This window comes from Microtus ochrogaster, unplaced genomic scaffold, assembly GCF_000317375.1.
Source record: "Microtus ochrogaster isolate Prairie Vole_2 unplaced genomic scaffold, MicOch1.0 UNK10, whole genome shotgun sequence".
NCBI lineage: Eukaryota > Metazoa > Chordata > Mammalia > Rodentia > Cricetidae > Microtus > Microtus ochrogaster.
Window position 1 is genome coordinate 7,513,672 of NW_004949108.1, and position 24,943 is coordinate 7,538,614.

The 24,943-nt window shown below is 41.1% G+C and overlaps 1 protein-coding gene across 3 annotated transcripts in view; it reads right to left on the bottom strand.

Annotated features, from left to right (window-relative positions):
- Nbas (neuroblastoma amplified sequence) overlaps positions 1 to 24,943 on the bottom strand; it is a 313,151-nt gene that overhangs the window by 83,687 nt on the left and 204,521 nt on the right. For all 3 annotated transcript variants that reach the window (XM_026788959.1, XM_013353527.1, XM_005366539.3), the window contains exons 41-42: positions 16,143 to 16,372; positions 8,533 to 8,643 (exon numbers count right to left, since the gene is read on the bottom strand). In XM_026788959.1, coding sequence (XP_026644760.1) covers positions 8,533 to 8,643; positions 16,143 to 16,372 — 341 coding nt within the window. The remainder of the gene's footprint in view (positions 1 to 8,532; positions 8,644 to 16,142; positions 16,373 to 24,943) is intronic.

The window sequence follows — 24,943 nt, forward strand, 5'->3', positions numbered from 1 at the left end:
CCACTAAGATAACCTACAGTGTGTAACCCCACTAAGATGACCTACACACTGTGTAACCCCACTAAGATGACCCCCACACTGTGTAACACCACTAAGATGACCCACACACTATGTAACACCACTAAGATAACCTACAGTGTATAACCCCACTAAGATAACCTACAGTGTGTAACCCCACTAAGATGACCCACACACTGTGTAACCCCACTAATGACCCATACTGTATAATCTTACTAACGTGACCCACATACTGTATAGCCTCACTAAGATGAGCCACCCAGATGAAAAGAGAGAAGGTGAAGGCGGTGGAGAGGAAGAAAGAGCTTTCTGCTCACTATGTCGACTCCTATGTTAGTAACTTGCAGCGGCTTAATTATCACCACACGGAAGACTGACCCACTTGGCCTCAGAGTATATTTGCTCATTACCTCACAGAGAGACTGTGTGTCATGAAGGCCAAGCACCCATACTAACACTGTCTTACAAACAGGAATCCATTTACCAGTCTCCCTTCTAGCAACAATATGCTAAGAGTCATCCTGTCACACTGCACGCCTAACAGCCCAATAAACAGTGTTCGGGATACAGCATGGATAAGGGCCCCACAGCAGCTTATTTAGCTTCATCTTGACTTAATTCTGAGTCCAGTCTGTCTCAACATGACTGTCTCCTCATCCACTCACTTTCCCATTCTGAGCTGACAAGTCAGTCTGTCTCATACAGTTTCACCTAATTATCTTGTCAAGACAGATCCCGGAATACCTGTACTGACACAAGATTAAAAAAAAACATCAAGCATCTCTCCCCAATAAATTATAATGTGTTAAGATCTTCTGTAGATGCCAGTAACCAATAGTCCATTTTAATAACTCCAGAGAAACAAACTGTTATCTTCTCTTTGGAACAAGAAATTAAATCTTTGCTTAGAAAACAATTCTAAAGGACCCCACTCAAAAAAGCCAACAAAATACTATAAAACCATTGTATACTTTTCTCTAATCTAACTAATAATTACCTTTAAAAATGGTTTAGGTGCTTTTTTCCTGCACTGAAGTTTAGCTATGGAGCAGCTTATACTCTGTGTGTTGCCTACTTATCTTTCAGGGGCTAACTACTGGAAGGCGTGGGCATTGGTTGTACTTAATGTACAAGGAGTAGAATTATTATGAATAATCCTATGATTAAGATACTCTGCAATGCTTTCAAGTTGTCAATAACTCAAAACTGATTCAAAACAGCATGCACTAAAGGGTCAATACTCTACAATAAGGCAATGTGTCCATCCGAGAATTTTGCTCGGCACAGTTGAGACACAGTGATTGGGCATTCCTACAGAAACTAATCTCCACAGAATGAGGATCCATGAATTCCAATGGGTGACTCCAATGGACAGGTGGCTTTAGCACTGGCTACTGTGAAATGACACACATCCCCTCTGAATTACAGCCACACCGGAGCAGGGGGCAAACTGAGGTATCTAGCACAAGAACGCCTCAAGTAAGGCATGGGTAAGGTAGACATTGCTGAAAGAACTGAGAGTATCTGAGATTCTATTTTTTTCTAGCAATGGTATTCAGTCAGTTCCTTTATCAAATATTTTATTATATAAATACAATGGTAATACTGAGACCCATGAGTAAGTTTTGTATGCTTCCCAAGGAGACAATTTGACAATAAAAGGTCAATTTTGACAAGTTTATAAAACTTCATACTATTTGCATCTTTAACGATATTCCAAAAGTACAATAGCACAGACACAGTAACAGGCACCATCTAAAAACAGTCATCTTGTCCTGTAGTATCACTGTCCTCATGGCAATTACTGATATCCACACTGACTTGAAGAGTAATTGCTCAGATGGACTGTAGGGGTCATAGGATGAATTGGGTAAATGTAGACTATTTTCAAAATCAACAGTAATAGATGCTTTTGAAAACACTCCTATATGACAGATACTCTACATAGATCTCTAATTTCACACCCTGTCTCGAAAACCAAAAGCAAGTCTCTAATTTCATGGTATTTTTACAAAAAATTGCAAAAAAACATAAGTATATTTTGCAGGGAGGAAAATGTACTTGGAGGGTTCAAAGAATTTTATCAGAAACATTTTAAACGAGGGGAGTGTTGGGGCCTGGCCAGGCTTACATTAGGGGAGTCACAGCACCAGGGCTGTGCCTAGCACAGGACATACACTGACCCAAATAGACTGTTTCGATTATATCTACTTCAGGAACTTGTTGGCTATGTGTAAAAAGGGAACTTTAAGAATCACACCACATTCATGCTCAGCCCTAAACAGGACATCCATATCACCTCCTCCAAGACCCAGGAAACACTGAAGGAGGGGGGTAGAGAGACTGAATTTCTTGCTACTGCATGTGACATGGTCATTGCAACCACAGACAAAACCAGCAGGGGCTATCTGCACAAAAAACAAGCACGGCACAAAAGGCAAGGAAGAAGGGAGGGTACCGGCTATGAAGAAGAACTGCAGGAATGGTGCAGGAGAAAGGGTAATGGGGGAAAACAAGAATAAATACCTGGTACACATATGCAAACTCGCCAAAGATTTAAACTTTAAAAAAATTACAATACAGAGATGAGTGTTGCAGAATGCTTCTATCTTGGCAATGGTAGAAATTAATTTTTGTTCCTCTTGAAGCTAGTAGATTTATTTTTATGCAAAGCACAAATCACAGCCCTGGTCAACTTCTCTAGGGTCTTGAGGTGAACCAAGACCAATTTTAAATACTGAGATATGTGACCTGGGTATTCACATACAACACAGCACCTCAGGAACAGGGTTGTGCTGGCTCTGCATTTCTGCTTGTTTGATTATTTTCAATGATCCGGCATACCATATAATAAACTAAGTTACTTTAAATCTTGAGAAGCTTGTATGAACTCAGTTGTTCCTTCTCCATCTACTAGCCACGCTGGCACTAACTTCTTTCTGCACGGGGGCCTTTTAGAGTGAGGCTGGAAGACCAGGTCAGTATTCAGGATTGTTCCAATGTGGCAGCTCAGGCACAAAGTCTCCCTGTGTGAGCGACAGCAACCCTCTGGCATAATTCTGTTATGTGATGTTTTACTCTTTTGGCTTTTGGAGGCCTGCTACCCAGCGCCCAAATAAATCACACACGAAGGCTTATTCTTAGTTATAAATACCCAGCCTTAGCCTGACCTGTTTCTTGCCAGCTCTTTTAAATTATCCTACCTTTTACCTCTTGGCTTTTCTTTCTCTATTTCTACATACCTTTCTTTACTTCTTTCTGTGTGGCTTGTTGTGTAGCTTGGTGGCTGGCCCTAGTGTCCTCCTCTCCTTTTTCTCTTGCTCCTCTTCTTCCTTGTTTCTCCTTCTATTTCCTTTGTTTTTCTATTCTCTGCCTGCCACCTCCGCCTATCATTGCTCCTGCCTCACTATTGGTTGTTGTTCATCTCATTGTTAGGACCACCAGGTGTTAGACAGGCACAGTAACACAGCTTCACAGAGTTCAACAAATGCACTGTAAACAAAGTCACACCCCTGAAAACAATACTCCCCAACAAAATTCTGCATCTGTTGTTTCCTTCAGAACAAAGCAGCTATATTCTTCACAGTTCATTCTGCTCCCCCAAAGAGACAGCTTTTCATCCACATCTCTATCTGAGATGGAAGGAAACTTCCCCAAAGTGAAATCGACTAAAAACCAGTGCAGTTACTCAAAGTCTCCAAGATCAGAGGCCTTTGCCTGTGTGTGCAAAAGGGACAGTACCTAACTCACCAACAAGAAGACAGTTTTGTGCTGTGTATCAGCCAAGAAAAAGCACCTGGACCATCACCCCAAGGGCTAGAGAGACTGAGAGCAAAGCACAGTAAGTTTAATAAGAAGACAGAGATGGAGAATGAGTCAGACACACTCATGTCTGCTCCCACCTTCCTTAGGTCTCCTTGGCTCACCACGGTCTGCTATGGGGCCTTCCTTTAGCTATGGAACATCAAGAACTCACACTCGCCCACAGTCCCCTTGAGATGGAAAGAATGCTCTCCCTATATCACTCTTCAAAGGCGGGCATCTCTTTTCACACATGAGAGCCTTCCCCATACTGTACTGAATTCTGCATTATGCACTGCACCTGATATTTTGGATGGGGGGAGAGACAACTCCTTATCAGAGTATGAGTTCCACAAGTTTCTAAATTGTCTAGTACCTAAAACTGTTTAGTATACAAAGTCACAAAGATATTAACATGTAATGAATAAATATAGTGCTAATTCATCAGCTAGAAATAATCTCTGGTATGAAAAAAATATACCTGTCTAAAGCTTGAAGCTGAAAAATAAGAATTAACAAGAGCAAAGATAACAGGAATGGTGACAACAGCAAACAAAGAACCACTGGGTTATACAGGCCTCGCAGTTCTGGCTTTAAGTTTCACAACCCTGCAGGTAAGGACAGCGACACCCCTCACTGAGAAGGCAGTGATTTGGAGGGTTAAGATACACATTCAAGGCTAGCAGTAGTTGGCTCTGGGCAGTAGCTCTGCATTTTGAAAGATCTTTTTCAAGTCCCATGCCCTTGCTACTGGGCCACACATTCACAGAGTTACTGTCATCTACAGGGTTCTCTAACCTGACTAGAGATGTCCCACGGCACAGCATCACTATGTCTGTATAAGTAACTCATCAGTTTGGAAGGTGAAGGGAGAGCATGCCAAAGTAGAATAGAGAGGCCAGGAGAACCAGTGTCTGTCGGGTGGGAGGGACCCTATGTCCTTGCAACCAAGCAAAAGCAGTATTTTGTTTAAAACCAGTAATAGGAATAAAGGGGGCAATAGCGAAGACGGAGCTCGAGAACTCGAGTGTACCTGGATGCGCAGGAGGATCAGCTTCCAGATATAGGGACCATAAGTTAAGGAGCAGATTAGGTTTTTAGCACTTAATCACTTGCTTATGGTTGAGGAAAACAGGCTCCAGAGGAGGGGATCATCTAGTTTAAAGACACATACACACAGCACTCACAGGAACTGGTCCAGCCATCTGGTCTGGGGGATGATACCCTATGCATAACACTGCCATACCTTTACCTATCTGTCAAGGTGGTGCTGCAGGTTAAAATGAGGCAGAGGAAGGAAAAGGACCAGTGGAAAAATGAACTTCATGGGTGGACCAGGGAAACTTTAGGGAACAGTAAAGAAATACCCTAAAGCCAAGGACAGCATTTCTGTTGTTCTACTGGTTAACTGCCCAATCCAATGGCACTGGCTTAACTAAATGTTGGGCAACTTTGACAGTATTTACAAGGCTGATTTCTAATAACCAGTTAGTGTGTTTGATGAAGTCGTCAGGCAAAGTGCTGCCCTTCTGAGCAAGAAACAGACCCAAACAGCACTCGGTAAATCAATATTAAGTGCACTGCCACTCACACGTAATGATGCCGGGAGGTAGCGATTTCCTGCTTTGTAATTGCTGTGCATCTGCATAATCACACTGCTCTCAGGTATAATGATATGCCAAGAGAAGCCTTGCCTGCTCCTCAATTGCTTGATAATTTGTTACATATTCAGAGACCAAGGACTCATCCTGTTTGCACAGACAACATCCCTTGTGTACCAGTCAATAAAAGAGAAAAAGATACATAATAAAAATGCCATGGTATATTTTTAAACACCACACATATCACAGAAAATATTTATTTAACCATATTACTGTGCCTAAGAATAGGTGGATTCAGCTGGGCAGTGGTGATGCATGCCTTTAATCCCACCACTCAGGAAGCAGAGTCAGGCAGATTTTTGTCGTGGTCTACAGAGCTATTCTAGGACAGGCTCCAAAGCTACAGAGAAATCCTGTCTCAAAAAACAAACAAACAAACAAACAAAACAAAACCTAAAAAAAGAATTGGTGAATCAGAACAATGTTTACCCCATAGCGCCATCATCAGGGAAGAATCCGATAAATGCTCAAATGTAGACATTAACCATTTCAATGATTACTAGAAATTAAACATGCTTAGGTTACAAAGAACTTTTGGCCTTTTGCAGGATTTGACCCCTTCATATCTCTCCATTCCTGGAATACTCTAGACATGGCTTCCTGACAGTAAGACCCTGTTTTCACGTGTCTTTAAACCTTTTGTCAGATGCTAATTCTCTCCCAGGGCATGCAGAAGGCCTCAACATCTGTCCATGTTAGTTAAGTTTCTATTGCTGTAATGAAAAACTATGACTAAAAAGACCTTGGGAGAAGAAAGGGTTTGTTTCAACTCACAGTTCTACATAAAAGTTCATCATCAAAAGAATCAGGAACTCAAGCAGGGCAGGAACCTGGAAGCAGGAGCTGATGGAGAGGCCATGGAGGGGCTGACTGCTGACTTGCTCCTCATGGCTTGCTCAGACTGCTTTCTTATAGAACCCAGGACCACCAACCCCAGGGACAGCACCACCTCAAATAAACTGGGCCTTCCCTTATTGATCACTAGTTAAGAAAATAAGAAAATACCCTACAGGCAGACCTTATAGTTTCCTCCTTTCAGATAACTGCAGCTTGTGTTAACATGAAACTAACCACGACACTGTCTCAGGTCTCCCTCCCTTTGTCATGCGAGTCCCTGACAAGAGTACTGCACAGAGTACATGCTCAGAGCTCTCAGGTCAGTCCTGTGCTCAGTCTCCTGACATCAGCTCTCCCTGTGGCAACTGAAACCCTGCCCTGCCCTTTTCAGGTACAAGTCACTCCTTCAACCTGCTTTACCTTAGTAGAGCTCCCTTACTCCCTCAGGGGAGCTGCCATGCAACAGGTGAAGCCACAGACTTCCCCTCACTGTTCCTGTGTTTACTTCATCCCAGCTTACCCACATGCTAAGTACACTATTTTGCCTTTCAAGTGTTTATAGAACTAATTCTCGCCTCTCCTATACTTTCAAAGCCCCACTCTAAGCTGGGGCAACCTGTCCTGCATGCTATTCCTACAACAGTTCCCTACCTTAGCATAATCTTTCTCCCACACACTAACCAAAGAGATCTTAATGAAGTGAAATTTTGGTAAATTACTTTTCACCTTCTATTTCACTCAAATGTTTAAATAGCCTATGATTCTTAGAGAGATGTCAATGGTCCTTTTGAGGCCCTGAAAAACTGTGTACTTAGGAGAGCATTTACCGTCTATAATATCAATACAGTACACTTTGATAAATGCTTACAATGTAGACGTTAATATTTCAGTGACTAATATAATTTCAAGATGCCAAATCATGAATGAGCACAGCATGATCTAGTTCCTACACCTCACCCACAATCATTCCCCACGTCTGTCCTATCACAGTGACTCCCTGCCAGGCCCTCTGACTTGCTTCTAATCTAAGGACCTCTGGGTTTACTAATCACCTCAAATGGCTCCCTTCCATTTGTAGTATAGTTAAGCCTGACTCACTATTGAGATTTCAGCTTACAATATTTCATTTTGAATTGCTATAATAAAATGCCCAGAGCAGACTACTTCATGATACAAAAGTTTATTCAGATCACAGATCTATACGCTCAAGTCCTTCATGCTAGCTGGCAGAGTCCTAAGTCTCACAGAGCACTGCAGGGTGAAGGAAAGACAGTGTACACATCTTATATAGTCGCTCTTCTGTGATGACTGAATCCAATCCCAATCACCTTCCCAAGGCTGATCTAAACAGCACAGCAGGATTATTGCTCCTTTACTGTCCCCCAGTGGGATTAAATTTCAACAAGCAAACACTTGGAGGCTATAAAAACCATACCCAAACCATAGCACAGCTCAAATATTATGCTCTCAGGAAAGCCTTCCCTAAGTGTTCTACTTTCCTAACTGGATTTTCTACATAGAGCATAAAAATTTTATTTTCATACTTGCCTAAGTCATTACTCAAATTGTCTTGTAACTTCCACTGTAGACTCCACGATGCCAAAATACCCACCCTTTTCTCCCATTACTAAAGTAGCATATCACACCCAGTACCAGCCTGGCTAGCTTAGTCCGTAGAGAATGTGACTCTTAATCCCAGGGTCGTGGGTTCAAGCCCCACATTGAATGCCAGATGTAGCTAGGCATATTCTCTATCCTGCTGGTTCCCCTGGACTGGTTTTTTTTTCTGCCCACCTGTTCCTGAAGCTGCTTATGAAACAACCACTCTAATGCTCATTATTAGTTACAATTGTTTGGTCAATGTCTTAGGCTTCTTATAGGCTAGCTCCAACTATTAAATTAGCCCATTTCTATTAATCTGTGTATTGCCACAGGGCTGGAACTTACCAGTGTGGCAGGTTACTCCTTCAGCAGCTACATGATGTCCCCGACTCCTCCTACTCTCTATCTTTTATCAGATTTCCAGCCTGGCTTTATTATGCTAAGGCACTGACCAAAACAGCTTTATACATCAATAAAACCCACACATACACAGAAGAACATCCAACATGAACATCCTAATTTACAGCTAAGAGGAATACTGAAATTACTGTGTTTTAAACAAGAATCTGAAGAGATAGGCATGGACATCAATGTGCATGTCAACTGTACTTACCCACTGTCACTGAACAGGAACTCCAAATGGGTCATGAAGACTTCCCACTGTGAGATGCCATACCGCTGTGCCAGTGAAAGGGCGATGCTGTAGACATTTTCCTCAAGGGTCCTTCAGGAGTGTCCGCCAAGCACAGAAAGGGGAAAGAGAAAAAATAGATGACCCTAATCAGCAAAGAAAATTCTCTTTAGGACATAGAGCCATGTCAGAGAGGACTGTGTATTTTGTATTCATAGCTCTTGAGAATGCAGTAAAAAGGCTTCCCAGCTCCCACTCACAGGGCTGCAAGGCAGGTTAGCAAGAACCTATTTGCCAGGGGCTCCCTGTCAAAAGGTAATTCTGACTCCAGGAGACACCTGACCATGTGAGGAAACATTCTAATTACCACAGATAGGATGGGATTTGTAGTCATAAACCAGGTATGATACTGAATATCCTGCCAAGCATAGTATGGTCTTCCCCAAGACAGGATTCCCCAGTCAAATGGCAATAGTGCTGAGGAATAAATAGTAAGAATTCCGATTCAGACTCTATAGTCACAGAAACATTTAAAAGCATAGAAGTATGCTGTGGGATAACGCTCTTGTACATTGTAAAGATTTGTCACTCATATTGGTTTAATAAAATGCTGATTGGCCAATAGCCAGGCAGGAAGCATAGGCGGGGAAACCAGACTAAGAGAGTACTGGGAAAAAGAAAGGCAGAGATGCGGTCACCAGCCAGATGTAGAGAAGGCAAGATAAGAATGCTTACTGAGACAAGGTACCAAACCAAGTGGCTAAACATAGATAAGAATTATGGATTAATTTAAAATGTAAGAGCTAGTTAATATTAAGCCTGAGCTAACAGACCAAACAGTTTATAATTAATATAAGCCTCTGTGTGTTTCTTTGGGATTGAACAGCTGCAGAGCCAGGCAGGACAGAAACTTCTGTCTACAAATGGTGCCCAAATATTTGGCAAGAATTTCTACATAAAGTCTAATAAAGATTTAAAAAGAAAAGGATTCTAGACATTCAAGAACATAGTCAAGTGCAGCTTTTTGTTAACCGTCTTTTTTCCAATAGCCTCTGTTTGTTGGCCTCAAGCACAGACACAGCTCCTTTGAGAGAGGCTTCCTGAATCAGTGTTGGGGCAAAAACCTGGCAGCTATTTTTAGAGGCTCTGCCACCAAACACTTCGATGGTGTTTATGAGCTGCCCACATCAGGGTTCTTGGTGGTGGCATGGACCCAAAACTCCACAGAGTTGTGGCAATAAATGTGGCTCCTGCTAGTACATCTGCCATGAAGACTCTCAAAAAGCTAAGGAATGGACTAGAGCCTGCCACCATAATTGCAGTTTTAATCCCAGCCATACCACATAGCAGATTAAAGACTCGTGTGGTCAGAAAAGATAGAGATATTCAGTAAAGATAGATTCAGAGGAAAATAACAAACCTCTATCTAGTTTACAATATTTAAAAAAAATACATAGGCTTGGGAGAGAAAAGAAAATGGATAGCAGTCCCTAAAAATGAAAAAAATAGAGTAGTCAGGTGTGATAGCACATGCTTTTAATCCCAGCACTAGGGAGGCAGAGGCAGGCAGATCTCTGTGAGTTCGAGACTAACCTGGTCAGCAGAGTACGTTCTAGGACAGTCAAAGATATACAGAGAAACCGTATCTCAAAAGACAAAACATAAAAAAATAAAATAAACAGAGTTTTTAAAAAGCTACATAAAGGCCGGGTGATGGTGGCGCACGCCTTTAATCCCAGCACTCGGGAGGCAGAGGCAGGCGGATCTCTGTGAGTTCGAGACCAGCCTGGTCTACAGAGCTAGATCCAGGACAGGCTCCAAAGCCACAGAGAAACCCTGTCTCGAAAAACCAAAAATAAATAAATAAATAAATAAATAAATAAATAAGTAAATAAATAAATAAATTTTTTAAAAAAAGCTACATAAAGATGGAAAACACACAGAGAACCTGGATACTGTATGTTATTAGACTGTCTTTGACTGGTGAGGAAGGGGCAACAGCTCCTAAAACATGCTGCTGAATTTATCCAACCTATATATTCTGAAAATGCCTTGACTTCAAAATTTAAGTCAAAAGATATGTTACTTCGGAGAAGAGGTTTTGCTTTTTTTCCCCCCCACTGGAAATGAGAGGTTGTGGATATATTATGGGTTAAGAAAAATAAGATTTGATCGAGGAAAACCCCTGAAAATTTTCCAATAGGAACGGACTACCTAGATGATCCAGTGTTTCAGAGCACCTCTGTTGCAGTTTCCTCTGAGTTCTACATCCAGCACAGCTTCAAAACTGTCAGCTGAGATGATCCAGCCTCACAGAATACTCCAGTCAGAACTTGACCATAATTCTAAATTTTCTTTGGGTCCCTATAAGATGATCAGCACCCTCAATCAGCAGGAAGTAATCTAGAAAACTATGTCCACATTTCCAAAAAAAATGAATTATGAACGTTTACCCTTGTTTAGTGTGTTAATTAGAAGTTGTTATGGATAATGATCAGAAAAAAAAAGCTAAACAAAGTTAATTAGATTCAGGGTCTTGCTCTGAAAAGAAAAAAGGGCAAAATTCTATGGGATAATTGTGGGAACAGAAACAGATGTGAGCCTCTTCTACCTTGACTAAAGGTCAGAGTGTTTGAGCTTCTTTTTGCTCTTTCAAAGTTGTTGGTAACAGGTATAGCTACAAAACAAGATATCCCAACCTAGGGTGTGCTTACTTGGTGTTCTGGACATTAAGATGGCCCATAAAGGTGGATCCTTTCTGCAATGACCAAAGGTCAGAGAATTCAAGCATACTTCTGCTGCTTCACTTAAAATAGGAGGTTGAAGCCAGGCAGTGGTGGTGCACACCTTTAATCTCAGCACTTGGGAGGCAGAGGCAGGTGGATCTCTGTGAGTTCGAGGCCAGCCTGGTCTACAAGAGCTAGTTCCAGGACAGGCTTCAAAACTACAGAGAAACCCTGGCTCAAAAAAATAAAAACAAAAAATAAATAAAGGAAGGAAGTAAATAAGTAAATAGATAAATAAATAAATAAACAAACAAACAGGAGGTTGACATAGGGAGGGGCTGCCTACAGGATACTTGGTCTAGGGTGTGTTCACAACATATTCATGCCCAAAACATCAAATGCTTTACTCAGAAAACAATGGCTTGATGTCTCAAGTATTGAAGTAAGGATCTGTTCTGGTTGTCCTTTGTGTTATGTTAAAGCAGTTTTTTGCCTCCTTCTCCCCCGTTTGTATTGGGGTATAAGAGCATTTGAAAATTAAACATGGGTGAATTCAGTATTCAGTATCCACTGAGTTGCCCTCCCAGTACTATCTTATGTATCTGTGTTTCTCTTATAGCTCTGTTCCTTTTACTTAATAATTCTAATCCTCATGCTCCTACCCTCGAACACACGAGTTTGCTGAAGCTGTTCTTCAACAGATAAAGCTCTTGTACACTGTAAAGATTTTTCACTTGCTCACTGGTTTAAGAAAACACTGATTGGCTAGTAGCCAGGCAGGAAGGATAGGTAGGGAAATCAGACTAGGAAAATTCTGGGAAGATGAAAGGCAGAGATGCAGTCACCATCCAGAAGCAGAGGAAGCAAGATAAGAATCTCTTACTGAGACAAGGTTCCAAGCCATGTAGCTAAACATAGATAAGAATTATGGATAATTTAACTTGAAAGAGCTATTTAGTAATAAGACTGTGCTAATAGGACAAACAATCTATAATTAGTATAAGCCTCTGTGTGTTTCTTTGGGACTGAACGACTGCAGGGACCAGGCAGGACAGAAATTTATGTCTACAGAAGTGAACTATAAAAATGACTTCTGTTTGTTTTCTGCATTGTCAGGTATTATGCTGTTTCAGTCATAAAAATAAGCAAGATGTTTTGGGCACACACAGTTGCAGTTGAATAGGAAATGAGACATGAAATAGTAATTGGCTTTTTTAAAAAAAATTCTAAAATATTGTGAGAATTGGAAGTAAGAGTAACCCATTTGACCTGAAGAATGAAGAACAAACCAAGATTACCTATGCACAAGTACCAACAGGCCAGTCTGAGAGATTTTGATAAATGGAGCAAGTAGATCATACTTAAGAAAAGTGCACAGTCCTCAAGCATAAAGAACCTATAGCTTTCTCTGCAGTCAACAAAGATCTGGTGGGAGGTTTAAGCTAGGAAATGGCCTCACATTGGAAAGGGATGTAAAGAGTCAAAGAAAATGGTTCAGAGTAGTAACATGAAAGATACTGCAGGGATCCTGCTTCCTATGGCACAGAAATAGAAGATGGAACTCTTGGATGAAAGGTTCTTGGAGCAACCACAGAAGCATCAAGGAAATCTGTTCCAGTGAACACAGCGAGGATTATATCTCTAGCTAAGCGAGTCACAGCATTGAGAGGTTTTTTAGCTGGGGGTTGGCAAATGCTTTCTGGAAAGGGCCCTGATAAGTATATTGATTTTGCTGCTGCACAGTGCCTGTGCCCACCTTCTTTTGTATTCTTTTGGGATTCTTGCTTGTTTTTCTATCAACCTTCAAAAGTCTTCTCACAGACTACAGAAGAGAACTATTCAGTGCTTCAAAAGTGTGTTATCCCATGTAGTATGTTATCGTTAGTTGAACATTTTTCTAATTAAATACAGTGCCTATGTGATGAAATGAGAAACCACTAGGGAACATTACTAATGTACCCTTTCTACTATAAAAACTTAGCAGAGATATATGTTGGATATGGATTAGCACCTTTGTGTGTGTGTGTGTGTGTGTGTGTGTGTGTGTGTGCGTGCGCGTGTGCATGTGCGTGTGTGCATATATGTGTGTGTAAGGGGATGAGGGTACAGTCACACACAGTACACATGAGGTGATCTGAGGACAATCTCAGTGGTCAGTCTCCAATTGCCTACTACCTTTTTAGTCAACGTTTCTCACTGGCCTGGGTCTTTGCCACACACTAAGGGCTAAGGGTAGTTGGTCCCCAAGCTCTCTGAGAGCGGTCATCTTTACCTGCCTTTTCACCATCACTGGGATTGTAAGACAATGTCACAATGTCTGGCTTTTTACATAGATTCTGGGAAATCAAATTCAGATTCCCACAAGGCAAGCACTTTACCAGCTGAGCTAGCACTCCAGCCCTGCACTGGTGTATTTATCACTTTGTGGGGATGAGAAGGAACGAAATTATGTTATACCCTCTTCAAAGTTGTCTGCCTTCCCAAAGACATGCAGGCAATATAAGACCCAAGGAGCAAACTAACTTACAAACGACAAGGGGTGGGAAGAAGTACGGCCACAATGTGCATAATTGGAGATAGAATGGCAAAAATCAGGAGAAACTATTTCTTAATACTGCCCTAAACACTAGAATCTCCATCAACTCAGAAATGGCAAAGCTCAAACCCCAGTGAAACTATGAGAGATTTTAAACAAACCATCCAAGGACCGCAGTGCATCTTTCTAAGCTACAGAATATAAAAGAATCTATTATATATTTATCAAAAGCATACATTTATCCTTGAGGACATACTTCAAATAGCATAAGCTAGCTGCATACATAGAAAAAACTCCAGCAAAATGTAACTAATAATCTAAGACACTTTCCACCTCACAATATTGTATTCTGCATAATCATCTTCTCATAAAAAACCATCAATATGCCAGCAAGATTACAAATGGCCAAAAGAAAAGCACACTGGGTCTAGAAGGAAACCCAGGCTCAAGTCCTGGCTGTGTGACCTTGAACAACTCCTTAAAAACCTGTTTCTCAGATTCTTCTTCTAGAAGCAACGAAGTTGGGCTGTGCACTAACTTAGGATACCGTCAAGTCAGACATTAATTGACTCTGAAGCTGACCTTTCAGGAGAAATGATTAAGAGTACGCCACTTCTTAACTGAGACTGGCACAGGCTTTCTCCACTCTTTCCTTCGGCTCTCTCACACACTGCCTGAAGGAAGATCCAGACCTCAGACCTCACAGAAAATCCAGATACCTCCAAGAGCAAAGAGGTCCAGGATAATATAGTTACCAGAGACTGGCAATACTTCTTTGCCACTTTGTAAGAATTTAAAGGATCATATTGAACAATATCATACCATTACCACCATCAAAATAATTTTTGGTATTTCAAAGGAATTTCTCAGGAGACACAAATAACTATCCTAAGCAAACACACAATCTAACCAAAGTCTCAATACCATAATACTAACCTGCATGGCCCGCTAGAGCTTCCTTGAGAGTGGAAACAATGTACAAGAAGGCACACCATGTTGTGGTAGAGATGTGACAGACCCAAATTAAGATCAAGCTTCTAGATTTTATCACTTATGTAAACTTTGCCACTGACCATCCCTAAGCAGCAACTTCTTTTTAATTTAATAAATGCAGATAAGAATACTTTGATATCACAGGGCTGTCTATAGGATAGAAAACTTCAGATGAAGCCTGAAGAGCATCACAAGTAACACTTTGGGTGTGCTCCACAGGGAGTATGCGATGGTTGTGTGGAGGAGTTAAAATCAGTTTCTACCGATAATCACATGGATGGCCGTCTTCTCACATCTTCAGGACAGTCACTATTACTCACTGGATCTAATCTATTAAAACGCAGCAAGCCAGAAATAAAACACAAGGAAATAAATTCCATTTCTCCATTCCTGGAGAGCCACTCTGGCAACTGGGCTTAAGTTGTACCAGCTTCTCACGTAGGACCTCCTCTTCACTCACAAAGGCAAATGGCAGTTCCCCTGCTCTGTGAGGAGACTAAGCTGAAATGGCTTGTTTTTCTAGAAAATGGGATCTACACCTGTCCCTACAACACTTGTAACTATCTTAGTTAAGATTTTTCTGTTGTTGTGACCATAGCAACTCTTATAAGAGAAAACATTTAATTAGGGTGGCTTAAAGTTACAGAGGTTTACTCCATTATCATCATGGTGAGACATAGTGATGTGCAGGCTGGAGAAGTAGCTGAGTGTCCTGTATCTTGACTCAGAGACAACAGGAAGTGATCTGAGACACTGTGTATGGCTTGAGCACATATGAGACCTCAAAGCCCACCTCCACAGTGACACACTTCCTCCAACAAGGCTACACCCACTTCAAAAAAGCTATACTTCCTCATAATGCCACTCCCTTTGGAAGCTATTTTTTTTCAAACCACCACAGTATCTATAAACACACTAAAGAATATCAATTCAAAGTACTCTGAGATGGGAGATTCTCAGCCAAGAATAAGAGGCCATCTCATTTTTAAAGTTCCATCACAGACACCATCCTTCTTTACCAAGGCATTGCCCAGGTCCCCAGAACTGACACAATTCTGGAACTGGGTTACCAAGGCTGAGATGCTTAATAGCAACCAACAACAAAACCCCAACACAATTCAGAGCTACTACCGAAATTAATAGGCCAACAAGTCTGTGTCTGCTTATGATAGACTTCTCTAGCTTAAGACTACTTAGATGGTCTATGTGCTATCTATTATTCATAGGACTGGGAAGGTTGGAGAAAGGTTCCTAACAACTATGCGTGCTAATTTATGAATTCAACTCATTCTTCTGCATTGTGAACCCACCCCTCAGGAAACAAGGTAAGCACTTACTCTGCAAGGCCCAGGATGGTTTCTCTTTTGTATTGGTCATCAGCAGTAAACCGTTGCACATCCACACCCTTCCGCAGGTCCTGAAGGAGCTGAGCCTGAGTGAAATCTAGGAGACGCTCGTTGTAGTAGTGAAGCTGCTTGGTCAGGGACACGAGGTCTTCAGGCCAGGAATCATGTCCATGTTGAGCCACATGCCTGGTAACCATCTTTATTAACATTTTGGGGTCAACCTGTGAAAGTTGAAGGAAAATGTATCTTATACATTTTGGGGCATACAATATGAACAGGTATATAAAAAGAGTAGAAGACAGCTCCTGGAAATCTAAATGGTACTTCCCACTGCTGGGCACATTAGTCACAGTCTCCTAAAAGCCAGCTGCAGAGGTGGCACTTAATGCAACTCAAAGAAAGGATGCAGAGCTGAGCTTTCTGGACTCCTGCTTTGATCTTTTTTCCATCTTAAAAACTTTCTGAACAACTTAAGAATTAATATTTTCAGCTTTTCAACTATTATAAACCTATATCACATTTTTGTTCTAACTTGCTGATCACTTTTAATAATTCACTCTGCGAAGACATTCTCATCCTCCCATAGCCTCTGTATATACCCTAAATACTCTCAGTAAGAAAGGTACAGATTAATAACCTCCCTATAGAAGGTAGACAGCAAAGGAGAAGAATGTTCTCTTCAGGGAACAGGTGAAGAAAACAAAAATAAAAACTTTCGCTTGCAAAAGTCAAAAGAACTTCTAGATATAAAGAAAGTGTTGCAATCACCAATGGATTTGACTATTGACTCTGATTTGTCGCTCAAAAGGACATAGGGCCTATGGCTCTTGGTAGCATCTCAAAAAGCAATATTATTATTCAAATAGAATAAAACAGCGAATGCAACAGATATAAGAGCAGGTAAATTAGTGATTAAGTGGTTATACTTATTGATTGAAGTGTGTGTGTGTGTGTGTGTGTGTGTGTGTGTGTGTGTGTGTGTGTGTTGAAACTCAATAAAACAAAACAGACTCAGTCATGATTCTGGAAACACAAATACCATCATACTATGACACTAACTCACTCTATCCTGATTGTTAGGAGACAAACTACATATTTTATAATAAGTTTAGGAAGAAAAAACACACACACACAGTCTTTGTTTCTCAGAACTCCATTCTTAATGATGGTAAGCTGTCAAAATTTTAACAAGAAAACCCATTATTCTGAGCTACACTGGAGATTTGTCAATGTTGAGTCTATTCAATCAAACCTGGCCTGTCAGTGGCTCTCTTCATCCTATTATGGAACAGTCTGGAGGCACAGACAAAAACCAAATAGAGAAATACTGGAGTTTAACAGGTGGACTTAAATAAAAGTGAACCTAACTGCATTTCATTTTTTCCTAAATCTCTCTATCTATATATTAGGTCCTAATCTCAAAAAACATGACATTAAATTCTACTACAGGAAGCCACAGGGCCATATTAATTCATTTAAGATACATTTTTAAAGAAATACAATTGTTCTGTTCTATTCCTTAACTCTTATCTCTGCCACAATTTTCGTCTTAGTTATTTACCAACTGAAGGTATTCAATACCAGTGGTTATTTTGCTGAACGTTGTTTGGTTAGTTACTTCATGGCCAGATAAATTGTTGTGGTCAGTTAAATTGCTTAATAAATTACCTCAAATATCTCCAACGTTTAAAAAAAATCAGTGGCCTTCACAATTGAAGTTTACCTGGAATTAAAAATATTTTTTCATATGTTCTTTTACAAAAAATGGGGGGTACATTAGTAGTGTGGGAGAATTGTCTGTAATCTGTCAATCATGTTTTAAGTAAACGCTGATTGGCAAGGCAGGAAGTATGGGTGGAAAAAATAGACAGGAAGTAGAAATGATGCAATGAGAACAGGAGAATTCTGGGAAGGAGGAAGTTGATTCCTCACACTCCTGCCCAGATCACTGAAGCAGCAAGATGTGATCTGCCCCACTGAAAAAGGTACTGAGCCACATGGCTAACATAGATCAGAATAATGGGTTAATATAAGCTACAAGAGCTAATAAGTAGCCTGACCTAATGGGCCAATCAGCTTTATAACTTATAAAGATCTCTGTGTGATTTTCTTTGGGGCTTGCCGGCTATGGGGAACTGGGAAGGGCAGAAACCCCAACAAGCAGGCCCCACTCATGTTACACAATAAGTACCAAACAATGTATTATGAGAATGTGCCCTGCTACTCTAGGGATGCAACCTACTGAGAGAGACAAGGAAGCAAGCATTAGTAAGATGGTAAACACAATGGGCTTGGGATGCTACAGGGAAACAGAACACGACAAAAAAATCTTCTCGGAAGAGCTATAGCTATGCTAACATCAGGGACTAGCATCAGAAAGGCCCCAAGAAATATAAAGATATATTCCAGCAAAGGTTAGATATAAACATTTTAGTGTTTAGAATTATTAATAAAAACTGACTGACTGAATGGATGAATAATAAATAAATTAGAAAACTGGAAGCAAGGTTCAAACAGCTTTAGAAGCCTAAGAGAAAATATACAAACCAAGAAGGCATAAAGGAGGGCTCCAAAATAAAAAAAGTAATGTAAAGCATGCTGAAAGATATTTGAAAAACCTTATGGCAACCGTTGTTACATAATTTGTGCTTCCCTTCTCTTTATTATATCATAATTTCTGGAGGAAAGAGTCCATGCGCATGTCATAAATCCATCTTTTCTAGAACACAACAGAATCTTCTACAAAAATAAGGTGTTTGGTAAAGTGTTCTGAGTTTTAAGTCACTAGTTATAGTTTACATTCTTGTTCCCCACCTGGTAGAGGGGTAATTCAGAGTTCATTTTCCCTGTTTCTTCACTAAGAAAGACTGTTAGTCAACACCCTCTTTGGTTTGTTGGAAAACACAAATAAGGAATTTTTTAAATTTTTATTAGTTCTTTGAGAATTTTGTACATGTCAATCATATTTACCCTCCCTTCCCTAAGACTTTCCAAATCTAACCCCCTTCTATTCCTACCCAAATTAGCATGTTCTGTGCTAATTTATGCTGCCCAAATAGTCATGAATGTGTGGTTTTCTACTAGAGCTTTGCCGACTTTATCTCTTAGAGAACATGGTCCCTTCCTTCCTCAGAGCTAACAACTGCCAAAAGCTCCCTGGCTGGGTGGAATCTCATGGCCAACTCTGTTCTCTAGGCTGGAAACTGGTCTGGTTTGGGCTTCTGTGGGTCATGTGCATGCTGATATCACCATGGTGAGTACCTCCTTATAGTCATCCACTGCCTCTAGCTCTTACACTCCCCCCCCCCCTTTCACTGATCCCTGAGTCTTTGGAAGACAGGGCACAGAATACATGACTCTTCCAGTCTCAGTCTCTGTACTTGGGACTGTTGTGGTCCCTGTGCTGGCTGTCATCTACGGCAAACAGAAGCTTGCTTAACAAACCACTCCCTTCTCTCTACTGTTTATGAAAACAAGTTACACCCATAGCTTATTTTCAAGGAATTAAAAAGTAGCGACTGACTAGAGGCACTCTTAAGCAGTTCACAGGAGGATCTGAATAGATGCTCAGTGCAGAACCAGAGGCTACCAGTCCAGGGAATGCCATGAAGGGAGGAATTATCTCCTTTTCTTGATTCTCCTGGTGCTCAGTTTCTACAAGGGGGGGAGGGCAGGGCAGGGTAAGCTGTACTGGATGATCACCTTCCTAAGATTAAACTCCTATGAGTGCACACAAATTCAATCATTAAAATAAGATAAATCCTCGCAAATCCCTCCAGGTATGGAAATGAGGGTACAACTCTACTGCATGCTTCTACTAAGTATTCAGAACCGATTCTTTGTAAGACATATTTTCAGAACAACAGATAATAGTTAATAGAGTCGCACAAGCTGAAACAGCTTAATCTCGTCTACTTTACTGTGAAACTAGTCCTGTATGAATAGTTCTTATTCCACAACTTTGTACATCAAATTTATTCACATTACCTATGAAATGTTTAAGAACAAAACCCCAGTACCGAAGTGTTCAGGATGGAAGGCTGAGACTTCATACACCTGCGCTGAGTGAGCCCCTGCTAACAGAACAACCCGGAGGACAGGTGTTTGCTACGGCCATTTGTGTATTAAGGTGGGCAGGGACCTAAGAACTCATATGAGACTGCCAGGCAGGTAGCAGAGTATGCAAGGGCCTGACTCCCAAGTACAATGCATTCTAGAAGCATCCTTTTATACATGAAATTCAGGGAAGGTATTCTCTTAAAGCTTTAAGACCAGTGCATACACATTCCCCACGACACATAAATGAGACTAGTCACTGCAGTCCTTTCATGAATGACAGATTTACAAATGACAGATCTTCTTAGTGCCATTCTATAGTACAGGTAGAGCTGTTTTCATACCTATGTGAGTGTGGGAAGGTTGAGAATAGTTACATTTCCCAACCGGTCTTTCCTGCTCAAACAATAACAGCACTTTATGCTTGGCTCCCTGAGTATACCTCTTTAGGGAATTATTCATGACAAGTGTATGAATTACCATAATATCTGTTGCTTTTGACCTGATATTTTTCAATATTTCAAATGACTGTGGAAAACATGAGAAAAAGAGACAAGTTTTCACAAAAACATTCTAAGAAAAAGTAAAATTTCTTCTACAGGAGAAATAACTGAATTGGCCTCAAAGGCCTTGATTCCTGGCATTTCTTCCTCATCAAGTCATATGGTTTTAAACTTGGAGTGATTTCTTCAATACAATCCTCGTAAAGACCATACGCAGCAAGCAGGATGACTACTGTAAACTCACCTGCTCTGTGGATTACTTGCCTACTGACACCATTATCTCCTCTCTTTCTAAAGGGACTTAGCTGGTTATTATTACTTCTAAAACTCAACTTAAATTTTAGTGAAAATTTCCCCATGCAATTATGACTTTTCTCAAAATATTCCAAGTAATTTTTGATTCGCTCCAATATTTTATTTGATACACACATTCAGTCATTTCTCCAAATGCAAACATCTGAAACTTTGAAAAGTGTTTTCACCAGAACTTCCCATCACCCCAGCAAGGGGTAAAGTAGGGCAGGTGGCAGACAAGCTGTTGCAATCTTCTGTGCCTGCTTTGTACTTCGGGGGCCTGCAGCTGCAGTCCTATCGCCGGGAAGAAAACTCAAACCACACAGCCTTCCACACTCTGTCTCTATGCCATTAAGTCATGTCTCTCAGTGCTCTACAACCAGCCTTACACCTAACTTTACTTGGGAATTCTTGCTGTTTAGAGTATTCTCTAACGTCCATTTTTCTTGTCTTTCCACCCCACCCTGTTCTCCCAGAAGTCTGAAGACATGACTCGCAAATGTGGAAGCTTTCAGCCTCTAAGAAGACTAAAAGATGTTGTGGTTAGCTTTGAAATCTTCCATACTCAATGTTCAAGTGATAATGCAAAATATCACACAGGCTAGAAAAGCCTACCAGCATAAAAAGGCACCAAAATCTCTAAAAAGGAAAGTATGAAGAGTCATTCTATTTACCTCCAAAGCAGTAAAAATTCTTCAAGGGGTGAATAAAATAGGTCTTTAAAGAATGTAGTCAAGGTCTTAGGACACCAAGGTATACACAAATATTTACAAAAATGTCTACTCACTGATACTACTGAAGCAGCAAAAAAGGAGTTAGTCTATTGTGTTTGACAGTCTCCATTTCTTGGTAATACTGTTTGTGATATTGTAAGTGGTATGGGATCCCCGTTAGGGCTCTTATTTTGAGATAGTGTTCTACTTAGTAATTTCTATTAGTATCTTACACACACATACACACACACTTTAGAAATAGTTTTTCATGAAATTTGGGATATAATCCCTGTTGCATTTGCTTCTCTAGCCTATAAAGCTAAAGGACACGTCTCCGTTTTTAACTGATATTGGCTCAGGACTTTACAAATGACAGCAAGACCACACTTCCAAACACATTTACCACAACCACAAAGGTCAGATGAGAGTGAAAAGCAAGGCACAGCACAATCTGTCCGAAATAAACTTCTCTTAAATGTGAATCTCCGATCTGCAGTTGGACAGGTATGAAATGGAAACAGAATTTACTGAATACCATCTTCTGTAGCTATACGTTTGCCTACATGTGGATTATGTAGTAAAAGAGATCAAATTAGGACAAACATTAGAAGATGGAGTAATTTTCTATTACTCATTTATCAATCATTGTATAAAACTGAAGAGAACTATTGGCAAGAGGCTACCCTAAATGCCACCTAAAAATCCTGGTGAGTTCCAGCTGCTGCAGGCTGGCTCAGGACAGCACCACTTTCATAGTGCACAGGCGGGATCCTATCATCTACCGGGGAGAGGGGGGTCCACGCACACAGAGCCACAGGGAGTAGAGAGCATGAAAAGACTAGGAAACCAGAACCACTGCACTGACAATGAGGGAAAGGCAAGCTTCACTGGGTATTCTTATGTGGAGACAACAAACTGAAACCACTTTCATCTTACTTTCCAGGATGACTCATCAGGACTTTGTCATATTTAATTCCAAACTCAGCAGTGCTGTCTGATGCAGGGGAAGACGCTGATGAGTCAAGGAATGGGTCATCAGTCTTCAGAACACTCCTGTGTACTCCAAGCCTCCAGCTCACCCAACTGCCCCTCCTTCCTCCAGTCTGGGCAGGTCAGGCCTCACATTTGCTCATCTGAAGCTCCTAGTGTCCTAATGTCCCACTGCACAGCAGTGGACTAGAGTTCTTAATTTATGTACATACCAGTTAGCAGTCACTGAGGATGCATAGGGAATTAGGTCCTAAAGATACAGGAAAAAAAGGATTTCTGTCCTCAAATACAGTCACTGACTTGAGAGGAGACACACTGGCATCACCTATAATATCCTGAAAGAACCTTTTACCCTGAGCACATAAGCAAGGAATAAAGAGATGAGTGAAAGTGGCCCATGCCTATGGAGGAGGCAGGAAGGGCATCAGAGAAGGTACCTTGGCTCAGATTCATTTGTCCACAGTGGGGAGTAGATAGCTGGGCAGAAAGAATTATATCCACATATCGACACAGGTACACACAAGATTTTAGTTCTGAGAAATGAAATATCAGAACAGCTAGAATACAATCTCTGAAAGAGGCAATGTCGGGAACCAGGCCTGAGGGATAGGAAAGAGAGGCAGTTCACTGGGGGTTTATCTGTCATGCACAGGAGCTTAGAATTCATATTACAGACACAGCAGCACATGAAAATATCCCACTGGGAAATTCCATTAGACTTGTATGCCAGAAAGATCACTCAGGTCCAAAAAAAAGTAACACTCCTTCTTTTGCAAAAAAGCCAGAGTGGCAGCATGCCCAAGTAATGAGCAGAAAAAGCCATGACAGGATGCCACCTATCCTAGAGTAACCTTGAGCAGGGCAGCACAGTCCTCTGAGCCGTTTTGAACACAGCTGTCCCCTGCACAATGGAGCTGCTCACAAGGCCCAATGGAAGACAGGAGTGAAGGCATTTTAAAGCAGACACGTGGCTATATGGTACACTTTATATTTCTACTGAGCACTGGAAGCTCGGAAGAACAAGTCGCTCAGCTGACTATTGTTACAACCCTTCCTGACAGTCCCTGGAATAACTAGGCAGGCCTTTTACATAATTTTTAAACAAACTTTTACATAAAAAGGCAACTCTTTTATGCTTTGAATTCTATAGAGTAAAAATTTAAGACCAACTCACATACCTTGAGATAAAACACTACAGGATGTATGGCTGAACAATGACCCTTCTGTGACTTTGGTGTTGCTGCTTCCTGCCCAGAAAGCTCTTCCTCTTCCGATCAGTGGCTGCACAGTGATGCTAATGGTTTTGTCTTTACTCAACGATAACCTTTACCAACTGCCACCTTTCCTGACCCTTCTCAGTACTACACACACACACACACACACACACACACACACACACACACACACACACATACACACCTCTACTTCCCATTATTTACCTTTACATTTTACTCTTGATATTATGTGGGAGTTTGAACATGTATCTGAACATGTGGCCCATCATGAACATGGCCATCAATGGTGGCACTATTGAAAGTTAGGGAACGTTTAGGAGGTACAGCCTTGTTGGAGGAAGTACATCATTGGGGCTGGCTTTGAGTTTTAGCCACATTCCACTTCTAGTTTACCCTCTGCTTTGTGTTTATGTGGAAGATGTGATCTCTCAGCTTCCTGCTCAGGCCTCCTGCTGCTGTGCCTGCCCTGCCACTACGGACACTCTCTGGAATCCTAAGCCAAAATAAACTCTTACATAAGTAGCTTTAGGTCATAGTGTTTTATTGAAGCCACAAACAGTGACTAACACAGACCTGATTCCCCAGGAGAACGTAACTCCTAAGTGGGGGTGCTTTATGTGCTCCCTGCTGCTCCCTCCAGAACACTGCAGCGCATGTGAGACTGAAAACACAGGGCTCCAGCGTTTAAGATATACTATAGAAGTATGAGTTTTCAGCCGTCTTCCCAAGAAACATTTATTATTACCCCTTCATATTCCAGGGTCTGCTCTAAGCACTGGGAAATCTAATATACACAACAGACCGTGCCTTCAAATACCTCATTATCTAATGATAAACTCTCTATAACATAGTACGCACACCATGAAGGGGCAGACACGGGCTAAGTGTTAAGCAATGCCCACACAGACAGGGAGGGCTCCAGGAAGGTGCTCCAGTGTGTAAGCAATGCCCACACAGACAGGGAGGACTCCAGGAAGGTGCTCCAGTGTGTAAGCAATGCC